This window comes from Sturnira hondurensis, unplaced genomic scaffold, assembly GCF_014824575.4.
Source record: "Sturnira hondurensis isolate 20B ecotype Veracruz unplaced genomic scaffold, ASM1482457v3 Scaffold0015508, whole genome shotgun sequence".
Taxonomy (NCBI): domain Eukaryota; kingdom Metazoa; phylum Chordata; class Mammalia; order Chiroptera; family Phyllostomidae; genus Sturnira; species Sturnira hondurensis.
This window is the reverse complement of record NW_028088139.1, coordinates 761,472-779,558: the sequence shown is the minus strand read 5'-3', so window position 1 is coordinate 779,558 and position 18,087 is coordinate 761,472. Positions and strand designations below refer to the sequence as shown.

Here is an 18,087-nt window from a genome sequence, read left to right as displayed (position 1 = left end):
ATGGACATGAATTAAGGGGGAGCATACTGGTGGAGGTGGGGTGCAGGATGGAGGGTAATAACTGGGAGGAAAAAATAGAACTCTAATAGCATAATCAATAAAATGTTTAAAAAGATAAATAATAAAATGTACAGAGAAAAACAGAAATGTAGCAGAAAAAATCTATGCAGGACCTCTCTATGTACGATTAGCTTTATGTGATTTGAGTCAGATGAACAAGGTTTAAACAAATTTCTTTTGGCATTATTAACATTAAAAAAAATTGGTACAATTCCTACCCCTCTAAGATAATCCTCCATGAAGTCATGTGCTAAGAATAATTTTTATTGAAAGATTTCCACATCTAATTGTAACGATAGTAGTGCAACTGTAAGATTTCCCACATTCTCTGCATTTATAAGGCCTTTCTCATGTGTGAACCCTCTGATGATAACGAAGGATATCAATTCTGGTAAAAGATTTTCCACATTCACTGCAACAATAAGGCCTTTCTCCTGTATGAACTCTCAGATGAACACGGAGGTTAGTGCTAGTGCTAAAACATTTCTCACATTCCCTGCACTGATAAGGCCTTTCTCCTGTGTGAACTCTCTGATGAACACGGAGTCTAGTGCTAGTGGTAAAAGATTTGCCACATTCACTGCATTCATAAGGTCTTTCTCCAGTGTGAACTCTCTGATGACAATGAAGGTGATTAATTCTGGTAAAAGATTTTCCACATTCACTGCAATGATAAGGCCTTTCTCCTGTATGAAATCTCTGATGATATCTGAGACTAGTGCTAGTTGTAAAAGATTTCCCACAGTCGCTGCACTCGTAAGGCCTTTCTCCAGTGTGAACTCTCTGATGACAACAAAGATGATACATTCTTGTAAAAGATTTCCCACATTCACTGCAATTATAAGGCCTTTCTCCAGTGTGATTTCTCTGATGATAACGGAGGCTAGTGCTAGTTGTAAAAGATTTCCCACATTCAAAGCACTCATAAGGCCTTTCTCCTGTGTGAAAGATTTGATGATAACGGAGGTTAGTGCTAGTGGTAAAAGATTTCCCACATTCACTGCACGCATAAGGCCTTTCTCCAGTGTGAACTCTCTGATGACGATGAAAATCGCCAATTGTGGTAAAAGATTTCCAACATTCACTGCATTCATAAGGCCTTTCTCCCGTGTGGACTCTCTGATGACAATGCAGGTGATTAATTCTGGTAAAAGATTTCCCACATTCATTGCACTCATAAAGCCTTTCCGCAGTGTGAAATCTCTGATGATCTTGGAGGCTTGTGCTAGTGGTAAAAGATTTCCCACATTCAACACACTCATAAAGCTTTTCTACTGTGTGAACCCTATGATGATAATGAAGGCTAGTACTAGTGATTAAAGATTTCCCGATTTCACTGCATTCATAATTCCGTTCTCCGGTGTGAACTCCATGATGTAAATGAAGGTAATAGAGCCTGCTAAAAGATTTCAGACACTCACTGCCCTCATGGGGTCGTTTTCCAGTGTGAACTCTCTGACGATAATGTAAACTAGAAATACTGGTAAAATATTTTCCACCTTGATGACATACAAAACATTGTGTCCCAGTAGGAACATCTTTGCTCTCGAGAAATGTGTGGTTGCAGCCAATTGCTTTTTTATACTCATTCAGCGTGTAATGATTTTTGCTGCTTTGAGGAGTCACTCCAGATGTCAAGATATCATTTGGCCTGTCCCCAGTTGGAGTAGCCTGTTGTTGGAGATGTCCTGTCCTGGTAAGAATGTCCTGCCCAAAGTTCCCACAGGTAAAAAGCTTCTGGGACACATTAAAACTGCAACTTTTTGCAAGTGACATCCTGTCCACATTTCTCATGAAAGGCTTCTCTCTCATGTGGTGCTCCTGGTGAGGCTGACTCTTTGTACTGAAATAAAATTGTGTTCCACATGCTCCACATCTCAGGAGTTTTTGTTTGTGTTGTGTTTCCTGCTGGTCAATACAATGAAAAATGTCTCTCAAGACTGGCCCACAACTCTCACAGGGGTGGCAATGCCAGGGAGAAAAAGGTATATTGGGTTTCTCTGCCTGTGGCACTTCTATAGAAACATTTTCTTCATTTGATGCTTTCACATCCTCTGCTCCACAGCAGCAACCTGAACAGAAAAGAAAAAGGGTGGTAAATAAATGTTGACCTTATAAGGAAAAAATATCCACATCATACATAGCTATCTGCACAGCTAGGCATGATTCTATCATTTTCAAGGAAAGTGAGTGAGACTCGGAATAAATGGCTGTTATACATTACTTGACTCCAAAGGTCAGTCTGTGGTAGAGATCTCATGAAGAGAGAGACAGGAGCATAGAATGGGACACAGAGAAGAGAGGTAGGGTCTACTCATTGTTCCTACACAAATGGCTTCTATAAGAACTTTCCTGCTGGTGATATAAGTCTGTGTAGAATAATCTGAAAGAGCTCCAACCCATAAACATCAGTTGTACTGGAGTATATGATGTTCAAGGTCATATAATGATCATGTGCACTCCAAGGGTCTGTAGGAATGGACAAAGTTTGAACTGCAGTAAATGGAACTTGTAAAATAAATGGCTGAGATGTGAAGTTTAGAGAGGGGAAGGTTATCCACAGGCTGGGAATCAGAATAGAAACAATAACTTAGAACTGAGAGGTTGACAAAGTTCCAAGGATAAATAAGAGTAAGTATAATAGGGTAAGAAACTGGCAAGGGAAACAAAATACTGTTAAGAAAATGAGTTCCTGCTTGTGACCTTAACAGAGCCCTTTCATCAAAACCTGTTCAGCACCTGTACACCAAGGCAAGGACACCTCTCTCTCCACCCTGCCATGGATAAAGTCATGTTTATCCTGGGATGCACAAGCGATTCTCCCCCTTAAATCCCAGTTGAGCCATTACATGCAGTACAGATGATATAAAGTCTAAGAGCAAAACTGAAGAGATGGATGGCCAGCACTTTGGTAGAACAAAAAAAGCACAAAAGAGACCAAGGAAAAAAGATCTATATGAGTGAATTCAGTAAGACAGCCTAATAATAAATATGATAATTCTTCCTTCTTCCAGAACAAGGAGATAGCTATCGACAACAAAATCCACCACAGTGTGGCTCAGTTTGTTGGATGCCATTCTGAAAAGTGAAATGCCGCCAATTCAATTCCCAGACTGGGGACACACCTGACTTGTAGGTTAAGTCCTGGTCTGGCCAATACAAGAGGAAACCAATTGATGTTTCTCTCTCACATAAATGTTTCTCAGGCCCAGGCTGGCGTAGCTCAGTGGATTGAGCACGGGCCTATGAACCACACGATCACAATTCAATTCCCAGTCAGGGCACATGCCTGGGTTGCAGGCCAGTTCCCAGCAGGGGACTCACGAGAGGCAACCATACATTGATAGTTCTCTCCTTCTCTCCTTCCCTTCCCCTCTAAAGATAAATAAATAAAATATTTTTTTAAAAAATGTTTCTCTCCCTTTTTTTCTCCCTTCCTTGTCCTCTCTCCAAAAATGAATATATACATATATATATATATTTTTTTTAAAATAGATTAATTCAGAAAAGTTACAGGATAAAAAATCAACATACAAATATCAGTTCCAACCTGGCTGGTGTGGCTCAGTTTTTAGGCAACATTCTACAAACCAAAGGGTCACTGGTTACATTCCAGGTAAGGGAATATGCTTGGGTTATGGGTTTAGTCTATAGTTGAGGTGTCTACAAAGGGCAACCAATTAATGTTTCTCTAACTCTCTTTCTCCATGTCTTTTCTTTCTAAAAAAAATTTACTATACATATTTTGTACGTTATCATATAATATTCAATTATACATATGCTATATAATTACGTATGTATAAATATAATATACAATTATATATTATATAATATACATGTTTTTTATATATATGTTCCATTTCTACACAATGATAATAAATTGTTTGATAAAGAAACAGAGAACCATGGCGCATGTGGCTCACTGCATTGAGCACTGGTTTGTGGGCCAAAAGGTTGCTGGTTTGATTAGTGGTTAGGTCACATGTCTGGATTGTGGTCCAGGTCCCCAATTGGTGGCATTCAAGAGGCAACCTATCAATGTTTCTCTTGCACATTGATATTTCTCTCCTTCTCTTTCTCCCTTTCTCCTCTCCCCAAAACTAAATAAATAAAATATTCAAATTAAAAAAAATAAAGAATGGCCACAGCCAAGTGGCTCAGTTGGTTAGAGCATTGTCCCATACACAAAAATGTTCCTGGCTAAATTCCCAGTCAGGACACATACCTGGGTAGGGGGTTGGGTACCAGGTTTGGCATATACAACAGACAACTGTTCAATTTCTCTCTTTTTCCCTTTCTCTTTCTCTCTCCTGCCTCAGTCTTTAAAGTAAATACACATATCCTAGAGTTGGGACTGAAAAAAAAAAAAAACGAAGAAAGTAGTCAAATGTACAACAGCTTTAGAAACAATACAACGCTCAGGAATATATTCAACCAAAAAGGTGAAGTGTCTGTACACTGAACACTATGAGACAGTGATAAAAGAAATGCAAAAAAAAAAAAAAACAGTGCAAAGACATCTGGTGTTCTTGGAATTGAAAATATAATGTCATCAAAATGTTTATATTGCCCAAATCAATCTACAGATTAAATGCAATTTCTAAGATAATTTCAGTCCATTGAATACCATAAGTACTAATGGTATTTTACACACAAATAAAAAAAAATCCTGAAATGTACAGAATCTCAAAAGACTTTGAACAGCAAAAGCAATCTTTTAAAAAATATATTCTATTTATTTATTTTTAGAGAGAGGGGACGGGAAGGAGAAAGAGTGGAAGAGAAACATCAATGTGTGGTTGCCTCTTATGCGTCCCCTACAGGAGACCTGGCCTGCAACCCAGGCATGTGCCCTGACTGGGACTCGAACCAGTGACCCTTTGCTTCACAGGCCTGTGCTCAATCCACTGAGTTATACCAGCTAAGGCCAGCAAAAGCAATCTTGAGCAGGAACAAACTTGGTGGCATCTCACTTCCTGACTTCAATCTGTTACAAAGCCAAAGCAATCAAGTGTCAGGGGAATAGAAACAGAAATATAGATCAATAGAACAGAGAACACAGAAATAAACACAGGCACAAGCTTTCAACTAACATTTCACAATGAAATCTCAAGATTTATATATAAGAGCCCTGACTGGTGTGGCTAAGTGGATTGAGTGCTGGCCTGCAAAACAAAGGGTCACTAGTTTGATTCCCAGTCAGGGCACATGCCTGGGTGCAGGCCAGGTCCTGGTATGCGAGAGTCAACCACACATTGATGTTTCTCTGCCTCTCTTTCTCCCTCCCTACATCACTCTAAAAATAAAAATAAATAAAATCTTTTTAAAAAATACATATAAATAAGATAGTTTCCTTGATAAATGGTACTGGGAAAAATGGATATTCACAAGTAAAACAACAAAACTGGACGCCATTGATAAAAATGAATTCAATCTACATAAAGAATTAAATGTCAGTCCTAAAACTTAATACCTCTTCAAGACAATTTAGAGAAGAAGCTTTGGAGATTTGTTGTGGATATGATTTTCTGGGATGTGACAAGATCCACCAGACAAAATGTGCCAAAACAAACAGTCTGGACAACAAATGAAACAAATGGACAACAAATGAAAAAGCTTGGATATAGCATAACAGCAAATATCATAATGAAATAAAAAGGCAATCTACAGGACTGGAGCAAATACTTGCAAAATCATTTAAAGGTATCATTTGGAGGCATTGCAGGCTTGATTTCAAAAATCACAATAAAGCAGATGTTGCGATATAGAAATTTATAATTAAAGAAAAATTTCCCCATGAGTAATAAAGTTAGGTTAACAGTGCTATACTGCATGCTATTTTTATTTATTTTTAGAGAGAAGGAGAGAAAAATTGATGTGAGAGAGAAACATTGATGGGGTGCACCCCAACCTGGGACCAAACCAGCAACCAGCCATGTAACCTGACCAGGTATCAAGCTGGCAACCTTTTGTTGTGCAGGATGACCCCAAAGAAGTTAGCCACAAAGGTCAAAGCTATACTGCAGGCTATTAATAACACAATACCTTTGTCTTAAAAAAACCTACAACTTCCCACCAAAATTAAGGTGTAAGTGAAACATGCTTCACCTCCCAGCACAACTATAGCAAAAATCACAATTAGATTACAAAAGAAGTATCACACAGATTCGATAGAGAATCAAGCTGTATGGAAGTCTGACAACCAAGTTTTTTAAAAAGCCACATTCAGGCATATGGGGAGGAGAGGAGACGAAGTGGTACAGAGCAGTGAAATGGGTTGCCCTGCCTTTGCAACTACTTACGACTCCGCCCCATACAATTTACAGGTGCCTTTTCTACAATACCCCAGGCTACTAAAACGGTGTCAAAGCAGCTCTACCTAATAACACAGAAACAAATATATGGATGCTGCCAAATTGAGGAGACAGTGAAATATGGTCCAAATGAAACAACAGAACAAAACTCCAAATCATAGGGTAATGCAATAAAAGAAAAAAGACTCAGGCAAAAATGAAGATGGCATTAAGTGAAATAAAGAAAAATGCACAGGGAATCAATCAGAACAAGAAAAAATAAGAATTTTTTAAAAAGAGAGAATAGATTAAGGAGCCTCTGGGACATCTCCAAATGTACAAATATCTGAATCATAGAGGTGCCAGAAGGAGAAGAGGAAGAGCAAAAAACTGAAAACTGATTTGACAAGAATAATAAAAGAAAACTTCCCTTATTTGGTGAAAGATATAGAAATACAAGTCCAGGAGGCACAGAGTCTCAAACAACCAAAAGAGGACCAGAAGAGGACCTCACCAGGACACATAAATAAAATTCCAAAGGCTAAAGATAAAGAGAGAATCTTAAAAGCTGTAAAAGAAAAGCAGAGTTAACTACAAAGGAGTTCCCTTAAGGCTGTTACCTGATTTATCAAATGATACCTTGTAGGCTAGAAAGGACTGGCAAGAAGTATTCAAAGTGATGAAAAGCAAAGCTATCATATGATGTAAAGTGCAGATAAAGTGCTTCCCAGACATAATAAAACTAAAGGAGTTCATCATCACCAAGCCATTATTATATGAAATGTTAAAGGGAACTATGTAATAAAAAGATCAAAACTATGAACATTACAATGGCAACAAATGCATAACTATACAACTATACACAACTGAATCTAAAAAACAAACTAAGCAAACAAGCAGGACAGCAACAAAATTATATATACAGAGATCATTTCGAGGGTTATCAGCTTCTAGAGGGAAGAAGAACGGAGGGGGAAGGTGCAGGGCCTAAGAGGTACAAATTGGTACAAATTGGTAGGTATGAAATAAACAGGGGGATGTTAAGAACAGTATAGGAAATGGGGTAGCCTAATAACTTATATGCATGACCCATGGGCATGAACTAAGGGAGGGTATTGCTGGAAGGTAGGGGGGTACCAGGCAGAAGGAGGGCAAAGGAGGAAAAAATGGTAAAACTACATCAGCATAATCAATAAAATACAATTAAAAAAAAGAATTATAAAAACTACACAGAATTTAAAATAGTATCAACAAACACTGGTTACAAGAATGTAAGCGTGCTGAAAAAATGGCAACACTAAACTTGCTGAATGCTGCACTGTCAAAAGCATTGAATTTGTAAAAAAATAAGCAAAACAAACAAAAAGGAAACGAGACAATATACACAATGCACAATTATGCAAATGCAAAAAATGTACCTGTATGTGAAAAGGAATTAATACATAAGATATACAAGCAACACAGCTGAAAAAAATGTTGAGAACATTTTGCAAAAAAGAATGTTTAAATGAACAAAGGAAATAGAAAAAATGCTTTTCCTCATTTAATCAAGGTGATATCCATTAGGTTCCCTACAACACTACAAAGCACAAATCTTTCCCTAAGAGTACGGTACAACATGTACTGGTATTACTGGGAGACAAAAGGACAGTGCAAAAATCAGCCCTACCAAATAAATCAGCTACTCAGAAAACCGGAAAATCAAGTACTGCCTGCAGTCCACAGATGAGCAGAGAGCACTCCCTAGAGAACAGGAGGCATGGGAAATGCAAATCCAAGTCCACATCACTGAGGAGAGAGAGGGTCTTACCCAGTGAGGATACAAGTTCAAAGTTCTCCAGCATCACATCCAGGTACAGGAGTCTCTGATCCTCATCAAGGAGGTACCATTCTTTCTTTGAGAAGTACAGGGCAATGTCCGCAAAAGTCACACCAACCTGGCAAAAGGGAGACAAATGAAACCAGAGCTGTCTATCTGAGAACCACAATCCTATTTTTTAGAAATCTTTCCCACGCCCAATTTACTGTAGAACTTCCAGGTCAGTGTGCACACCAGGCCCTAATGCCAAGGCTGGCTGCTTTTTAACCAGTCCCATTAATCACCTTATCACCTACAGCAACAGCTGATGAGCTTCTGGACGCTGGCGACGGCAGAAAAATGCCATCTAAGCCTAGGGCCATGAGTGCAGGGTCCCATTCTTCCTGACAAGCAATACCACTGAGTCTCCCAGATCATGCCTACAAGACACAGCCAAACATGAGCTTAAGCTGCACCCTGAAGTCCCCACACCAGGTACTCAGGACCATCAATCAGCTCAAGGTTCCTCTAGCTGTGCATACCGTTGAGGAATGTCTGCCTCCTTCACGTCACACTCCAAGTTCGCTCCCTCAGCTCTAACATCTTCCTGCTCAACTCCCCAGTAGTCTCTCAGGATTCACACATGAAGTAGGCACATACAGAGTGCTTGACAAATTCCAGCAGGATCCAGCCCAACCCGTTTTCTGACGGATCCCACAGCCCAGGAAAGCCATCCATGAAGCTCTGCGTCCTCTCTGCCTGCCTCTGACCTTTGCTTCAAAATCCACCACCCAGATCCGCATGGGAATTTCAGGTAGCAATGATTCTTGTCCACTCTGCACTTCACTTGCTGGGTCCTAAGAAACCACAACACTTCTATCTCAAGTGAGGCTTTCTCACTGCCCTCGACGAGGGGCCTGCACACGGGGATACAGTGTTCGGTGATGGGGTGGACATGTGAGAGGACAAGTACTTACCTCAGTCCTGCATCTCAGCGAGGTCACAAACGGCCGCTGTGGGCGAGGCCTAACAGTGGCGAAGAGAGAGGAGACCGCCCCCGATATGGCGGCCCTGGTTCCGGCGCCAATCTCCCAGGCAGCGTCGCCCCGCTTCTTAGTTGCCGATATTCTGTGTGGACCACTACTCTGGCGCCTTCCCCGACCCCTCATCTCCACCCGACTCCAGTGATGTGGAGCTTTCGAGGACTTATTTAACCAAATTATTACTGATGCAAAATGTCGACAGTGAGGAGGGCGCCGGAAGTCCCGCCCTCTTCCGTGTGCGCAACAACCGAAACGCCTTTCCTAACCCTTCATTGGCTAGGCTTCTGCCAGTACTTAACACGGTATTTTAGGTAACGTGGGTCAGAGTCCAACGCAGGGATCACTCCAGCACAGAAGACTAAGATCCGCCGTTAGGGCGTAGGGGAAATGACAAGTCCTCATGAAAGATACATCCTGAAAATGGCTAAAGAAATTTGTCATCTTTTCCTGGTGAAGGGTCTTGAGTCCATGTTCATAAAAACACATTATCTGTGAGCCCAATACAGACAATCGTAATAAAAGAAGTAACGGACAATTTTATCACACAAATGATCTACTTACACCATCATAAGTACATGACAAATATAACACGAGACTGTAGGACATACATTTGAAGCAAAAATGCGAACACATAATATAAACATTAAATGAAAGTCTACTGTATTATAATTTGAACATCAATTCGAAATCAATCTTTTAAAATGCTTGACAATATAACACCAATGGTTACTTATGTTTTTGTTAATGTGAAAATGTGATTGTAATTATCATAGTGGAAGAAAGTTTGTCTTTTACAGACATATTGAAGGTATCAGGTGAGAAGTTTCAGGTATTCTCCATGTGGTAAGATTATGAATACATTTCTAAATTATATTTAGAATTAAGTATAGCTTCATAAAGGAAGTTGACCTATGTATACTTCCAATAAATTTTTTAAAATCACATGAAATATTATAAAGAACTAATTATGGGTGTATATATATACATGCAATAAATGTTAAAAATCAATAATAATTCCATAAACAGCTTTCCCTTTAAAAAATTCAGAGCAAATATGATAATGAAGTATATACCAAAGTTTGAAAAAAAACATTAAAACAAAGTGTAATAGAGGAGTTGAAAAGTTAGCATGAAGAAAAATACCTCAACTTTCTAGAAACAAGAAACCCTTGGTGGCCAAGTTTCCAGCATAGCCATAGCTCCAGTAAACTCTCTCTTTGTGGAACTCAGTGTCTTTGCATTACCACTTGGGCAGACGTACATGTTCCCAGCCTTCTAGAGCCTCTTGTCTTCTGGCTGTTTCAGGAATACACATTGTATAACTCCCTCATTCCTTTCCATAGTTGGCACAACAATAATTTTCTTTAGAAATACTGATCAATCTCCATGCAGACATAGCCACTGTATTAACAGGTGAAATAATCACTATTTCCCAGCAAGGTGGTAACATCCTGGAATCCAAAATCTGTATCTCAGATTCAAATGCTTCCTTTCAACACCTTCAAACATGCCAAAATTGTAGCCATCCTGGCAATAATTATAAAGTAGCTACATAACCATATTTGGAAATAGATGTCATGTTTTTAGGGAAAATGGACATTATGCCAGAAAGCAGTTAAGAATGTTATGTAAATTATTTGGGATGAGGGGTGGAACACAAACAAAAAGAAAACATATGGGATATATTCTGAGGAATGAAATGCCATGGTGTCACACCATCCACTTGCTTTGGGGCTGCCTAATATATTGCCTCCATGTGACCGCTACATATCAGGAGTTTTCTTGCTCCCTTCACTGAGCACACAAACGGGGCCCCTTCATATTCATTCTAAGAGCTTTCCTTCCTATGGAGTAGAGTATGAGGACTGTGTGTTTTATTAAGTGTTCGAATGAACCTTAGTGTGTTTATAGCAATTAATGGACAGGTGTTTCTGACCTCAAAATATGAGTTGCAAATGAATTCTATCAGAGTATTTTACTTACATGTTCATAAAGGTGGGTGTTAAAACTCTGTACTGAATGTTGTGAAAGGAAAAATCTTATTAAACAGGCCAAGAAAATATTGTAAAATATAGCAACATAATTGTAAAATTAGCAACATAATCAGGCATGAAAAAATCTCAAAGTTAAAAAAGGAAAGTGATGTAGAATTCAATGAGTGAGGCTGAACAATGCCCAAAACTGACCTGACACCAGTTCTATGCTTAGGAAACTTTTAACCTGTGACCTTTCTTTTCTCTTAAAAATGACCTATTTATTTTTTATTATATATATAGTATCCTAAAATGTGTATTTGTATCTCAGTGTGACCAGTGTGTGCTGGACATTGGGGTCACTGTTAAAGACAAAATAAACAAAAACTACATTTCAACATCATATTCACTTGTGCAGACAAAAGTAGGCTGCAAAGGAACACATGAGTTCAGAAGAGGTGGGTACAGAGATCCAGCCCAAATTACCCAGGTCTCCTGGGTGTCAACTCCATGCTGAGATCAAAGAAAAGGCAGAGGAACTGTAACTCAGTCTCAAAAAATGTTCCTCCGACAAAAACCACAGGAGCTGACAGATGATGCCATTCTAGTGGAGACAGAAGGGCAGACAGTGTGTTCTGAAATTTTAGGAAAATAGAAGATCATAACTGCACCAATGCAAAGATCAGCTTCAGCTGAGCATCCCTGGTGAAGATCATAACTGTGAGGCAGCGTATGTATACCAGTGAGAGCTTCACACTTGTAGTGGAGACTGTAGTGGCTCTGGAGCCAAAATACTGAGTTAAATAAAATCCAGCCTCTTGAATATGACATTTATCTGTAGAGTGAACTTGGAGAACCTCATTCACTTCTTTAATCCTGGATGATTCAAGCTATTTGGTGTTAGTTTCCACTTCCAAAGTTGTGACAATTAAAAGAAAAAAATGTGGAAATGCAGACCCTAAAATCCTTTCAATGACAAGTACTTTGTTACTTTCAATGATCTTCAAAGGCCAAGATAAGGCCACCTCCATCTGCGCATCATATTCAGCCAACTAAATATGATGTGCACATGAATATGAGATTCAAGGAGCTCTAGCGAGTCACCAGGATATTCCCTACTTGAGACAGCACACTGAGGGGTCAGCACCAAAAGTACCTGCCTTCCTGTAGGTGGATCAGCAGTAAACTCACACCCCCAAATAAGGTGTTTGTGGGACACTGGGGGAGTGAGGAGCGCCTGGTTTGGGAATATCTCTGAGGACAGAAGCGGGAGTTCCTCCAGTCTAGGAGGCTGGATACACAGTTGCTGCACTGCAAAAGGACACCGTAGTACTTCACCTCCTCCAACACCTCAGGGATGTAGATATACCAGATACTCATTTCACAAAGGAGAAAATGGAATCTGAGTCCACAAAAAAGCAATTTGTGTGAGTCCCAAAGATATTTGGTATTCTTGGATTAACATCATGGGTGCCTGACCCAGGGCGTTGTAAGTCTGATCAATGGCTTCCATTTCTCTGCACTGTACTTTCAGAGTCCAAAACATTCTACCCATCCTGATGCCATTTGGATTCCTTGAGTCCTGTTCCAACCCCCATGATAGAAGGCCAGAAAAATGAGAACACTGGAAAGTAAAAGCTTAATTATGAAATGACTAGATTTTGAAAATAAAAAATGTTAATAGTCAAAATTAAAATGAATGTCAATTTGATTGTGCATAGAATGAAAAAAGTAAAAAGGAACTGAACATATCAGTCCAACACAAAAAAACATTTACTTAATACAGTAAAAAAGGCAACAAATTATTGAAATTTCAACATGGATCTTTGTTATTTTTATGTCCTTTAATTATAAAAAACTCCCCAGCTCATATCAGATTAGACAGAACGTAGGCTCAGACAATTTAGCAAATACAGAGTAATAGCAAATACACATATGAGAAAAAAGTTAGCATGAATCCTTAGAAATATACAATCCAACAACAATGAGGTAGAACTGCAATATTGAAAAAAAGGGTTTAACCCTGGCTGGTGTGACTCAGTGGTTGAGAGCTGGCTTCTGAAACAAAGGGTCACTGGTTCAATTCCCAGTGAGGGTATATGCATAGGTTGCAGGCCAGGTCCATAGTAAGAAAAGCGTGAAAGACAACCACACATTGATGTTTCTCTCCCTTTCTCCCTCTCTTCCCCTTTCTAAACATAAAGAAATAAAATCTTCTTTAAAACGTTTAAATGAAAAAAATACTAACCAAACCAAGTATTACCTCCCCTATGACTCAGGCTGTCCAAAGAGTTACTGACAAAGGCAAATGAAACTTATATCCATATAGACAATTATAAACAAGTATTTATACCAGCATTAAAGTCAAGAATTAGAAATAACTGAATTCAGTGGATATACTCATAGTGCTTTCTTCAAAGAATATTTTTCAGCAAAAACAGATGACCTACTATCATTAAAAAAACTCCAATTATACATGCAATGTAAATGAAAGCATAGAAATACTATTATTCTCATCACATATATTTAAGAAATTGCGAATTAATCTATTAGAATTGAATGTAAATCAATGTTTCCTTACTGAGGTGTGAAGGATGGGAGATATGAAAATGGGCATAAAGTAAATTCCCAGTGACAGTAAAAGACAGTCCTGTCTATGGTGATAGTGTTAGGGTTGTGTATAAGTGAAGACTGATCCAATATTACACTTGAATTATGACATTTACTAGTAAAAGTTTATTAAAAATGGTTCATGATTTTAAAGGTTCCAGCTAAGAAGGAGGGTTAGGTAGATACACATCACTTCCGGGCACAAACAAAAGAAAGATAACAACCAATTCAAAAACAAATCCAACAACCAAGGAATTAAAGAAACATTCATCTAGACTGGTAGGAGAGGTTAGAGGCAGGAAGCCAGGGTGGCAAGAACATGCGGTAAGGCATGGCTCACGGACAAGGGCAGGCAAGGTGTCAGCTGATAAACTAGAATATTCCACTTTTGCATGCAGATAAGCTAAGAAGAACAACTGGGGAGTGAGACAATCTGCACAACCCAGGGTTCCATAACAGAGAAATAAAGCCTCAAAACCTGTGGCTATAAAAATCTGTGGGAGTCGCAGCAGTTGGAGAAACTCCCACTTTCACAGAGTCCACTGGAGAGTCCCATGCATTCCTAGAACATACACAAGTCCAGCCACCCAGGAGTTAGCACCTAAAAGACACAATCTACTTGTGGGAAGTGTGGGAAGCGTGGGAAGCTACGGACATCGGGGCAAGAGCCAAGCAAGCAGGCAAGTGGCATTATTCCCTCTAGGACCCCTCCCCCATATACACCACCACAACCAAGCAAAGTGGTTTGCCTGGCCCTGGTGAATACATAAGGCTAGGATCCTTACAATGTAACAGGTACGCCAACATAAAGAAATATGGTCCAAATGAAAGAACAGATTAAAACTTCACAAAGAGAGGAGTTCCAGCCAAGATGGAGAAATGGGTAGAAACACTTCACTTCCTTGCACAACCTAAAGAAGGATAACAACCAATCTAAAAACAATAAACCACCAGAAGTGCCAGAAAATTAAACTGTAGAACTCTGACAACCAAGGAGTTAAACACTCAACCAGACCATCTGGAGAGGCAGAGATGGGAAGATGAGCAGCTGAGGGGAGAAGACGTGCAGCGAGGCAGCAGACCAAGCAGGCAAGAAGGGGCTGGATAAATGGGAAACTAAAGACTCAAAGATAGCTGTCAACTACTGTGAGGGTTGCCACAGCAGGAGAAACTCCCAGTCTCATACGAGAGTTTGTTGGAAAGTGGGGCTAGAGGGGAGCAAGTGAGCAGCATTGTTTCCTCTGACCTATCCCCCAAGACATGAGTGCCACAACACAGCAGAGAGGGTTGCCCCTCCTGGGCAAATACCTAAGGCACTGCACCCTAAAAATATAACAGCAGTACTGAGACAAAAAAAATATGGCCCAAATGAAAGAGCAGATCAAAACTCCAGAAAAAGAGCTAAGTAATGAGGAGATAGCCAACCTATTTGACGCAGAGTTCAAAACACTGGTAATCAGGATGTTCACAGATCTGATTGAGCTCAGTCGCAAAATGAAGGAACAAATGAAAGCTACCCAAAGTGAAATAAAGGAAAATATACAGGGAACCAACAGTGAAAAAAAGGAAACTGGGTCTCAAATCAATCATTTGGGACAAAAGGAAAAAAAAAAAGTCCACCTGGAACATAATGAAGAAACAAGAATTCAAAGTGAGCAAAGGCTTAGGAACTTCTGGGACAACTATAAGCACTCTAACATCAGATTCATAGCACTGCAGATGGAGAAGAACATGAAGTTGAAAGCTTATCTGAACAAATAATGAAAGAAAAATTCCCCAATATGGCAAAGGAAACAGACTTCCAGAAGTCCAGGAAGACCAGAGTCTCAAGTAGACATATGAGAGGCAACCATAAATAGGTATTTCTCCCCCTCTCTCCTTAGAGTGGAAGGGAAGGAGAGAGGGAGAGAAATATCTATTCATGGTTGCCTCTCATGTGTCCCCTGTTGGGAACTGGCCTGCAAACCAGGCATGTGCCCTGACTGGGATTCAAACTGCGATCATCTGGTTCGCAAGCCCGTGCTCAATCCACTGAGCTATACCAGCCAGGGCTGACTTCTCAAAACAAACTTTACAGGCAAGAAGGGGCTGGAAAGTATTCTAAATCATGAAAGGCAAGGACCTACATCCAAGATTATTCTATCCAGCAAAGCTATCATTTACAATGGAAGGGCAGATAAAGTGTTTCTCAGATAAGGTCACGTTAAAGGAGTACATGATTACCAAACTCTTACTGTATGAAATGTTAAAGGGACTTATCTAAGAAAAAGATCAAAAACTACAAACAGTAAAATGACAACAAACTCAGAACTGTCAACAATTGAACCGAAAAAACAAAAACTAAGAAAACCACTGTAACAGGAACAGAATCACAGAAACGGAGATCAAATGGAGAATTATCAGTGAGAAAGGGGTTGGAGACAATAGGGATACAAGGTACAGGGAATAAATAGCATAAATTGGACTTCCACCAAGGTGGAAACACTGTGCCTTCTCCCACAACCAAGTTTGAATACAACAAAGGTTTGAAGAACAAAGACACAGCCAAAGAACAGAAAATTGAATTATACGGAAGTCCGACATCGACCCGTTCAACCAGGATGGTAAGAGGGGCAGAGCCAGCAGCGGAGCAGGGTCAGGCAGGACAGATCCCCCAACCTAGGTGCACAGGCAGCCCGGACCCAGTCAGGGTGTGGGGCAGACTGACCGCAGTCGCACATTCGCGCACAGTGAGACGGACCACGCAAGCCCCAGGGGGCGAACCCAGTGGTGGAGGGCTGATGGCGGTGGCACAGTCACATGCAGTGGGACGAAACACGGGAGCCCAGGTGACGGTGGCAGCTGCGACACCGGCCACCTGTGTGGGGGCTGCAGTGGGAGGCAGCAGACAGGACGCCATTGCTCCTCTTGGTCCCGCCCCCACATACATCGTCACAACCCAGCGACTTAGTTGCCCTGCTCTGGTGAACACCTAGGGCTCCGATCCTCATATGTAACAGGCACAAACAGTCCAAAATATGGCTCAAGAAGAACTCAAAGTCCCAGAGCCAATAACTCTAAGCGACCAAGAAATTGCCAGCCTCTCAGAAGCACAATTCAAGACACTGTTTATCAGGATGCTCACAGAACTGGTTGATTATAGTCACAAATTAGAGGAACATATGAAGGCTAAACTAATTGAAATGAAGGGAGATGCACAGGAAACCAATAGTGATGGAAAGGAAACTGGGACTCAAATCAATGGAATGGACCAGAAGGAAAAACGAAACATCCAATCAGAAAGGAATGAAGAAATGAGAATTCAAAAAAATGAGGAGAGGCTTAGGAACCTCCAGGACATCTTTAAACGTTCCAACATCCGGATTATAGGGGTACCAGAAGGGGGAAAGAAACAGCCACGAGTGGAAAACTTATTTGAACAAATAATAAAGGAGAACTTCCCCAGTCTGGCAAAGGAAATAGACTTCCAGGAAATCCAGGAAGCTCAGAGAGTCCCAAAGAAGTTGGACCCAAGAAGGAACACACCAAGGCACATCATAATTACATTAGCCAAGACTAAAATGAAGGAGAGAATCCTAGAAGCAGCAAGAGATAAGGGGACAGTCACCTACAAAGGAGTACCCATCAGACTGTCAGCGGATTTCTCAAAAGAGACCTTCCAGGCAAGAAGGGGCTGGAAAGAAGTATTCCAAGTCATGAAATCCAAAGACCTACAGCCAAGATTGCTTTATCCAATAAAACTTTCATTGAGAATGGAAAGACAGATAAAGTGCTTCTCAGATAAGGTCAAATTCAAGGAGTTCATCATCACCAAGCCCTTATTATATGAAATGCTAAAGGGACTTATATAAGAAAAAGAAGATAAAAAATATTAACAGTGAAAGGACAGAAAACTCACAGTTAGTAACATCCACACCTAAAACAAAAGCAAACCAAGAGGACAGCTAGATCAGGAGTGGAACCATAGAAATGAAGAACACATGGAGGGTTAGCAACAGGGGAGTGGGAGAAGGGGGGGGAAGGTACAGAAAATAGCATAGACAGTAGGTAGAAAATAGATAGGGGGGAGGGCAAGAATAGTAGGGGAAATATAGAATCTAATGAACTTGAGACACGTGGTTATAAACTAAGGTGGGGAGAATGATGGGGGAGGGAGTGTGTGGGTGGAGGGGAATGAAGGGGGGAAATAGAAAAACTGTAATGGTATAATCAATAAAATATATTAAGTCCTGAAAAAAAATAAATAGCATAAATTGTTGGCATAAAATATACAGGGGTAGGTTAGAATAGTATAGTGTTGGGGCAACCTT

The 18,087-nt window shown here is 40.1% G+C and overlaps 2 protein-coding genes across 2 annotated transcripts in view; both read right to left on the bottom strand.

Moving 5' to 3' along the window:
• Window positions 1-18,087, bottom strand: part of LOC118999841 (zinc finger protein 350-like) — a 182,095-nt gene that overhangs the window by 90,788 nt on the left and 73,220 nt on the right. The gene's annotated exons all lie outside the window — the stretch shown is intronic.
• LOC118999819 (zinc finger protein 418-like) lies at window positions 166-9,522 on the bottom strand. Its single transcript, XM_037064553.1, is given in 3 exon segments — window positions 166-2,132; window positions 8,164-8,290; window positions 9,129-9,522. Coding segments are annotated over 3 exon segments (2,148 nt in total). The 5' UTR covers window positions 9,321-9,522; the 3' UTR covers window positions 166-303.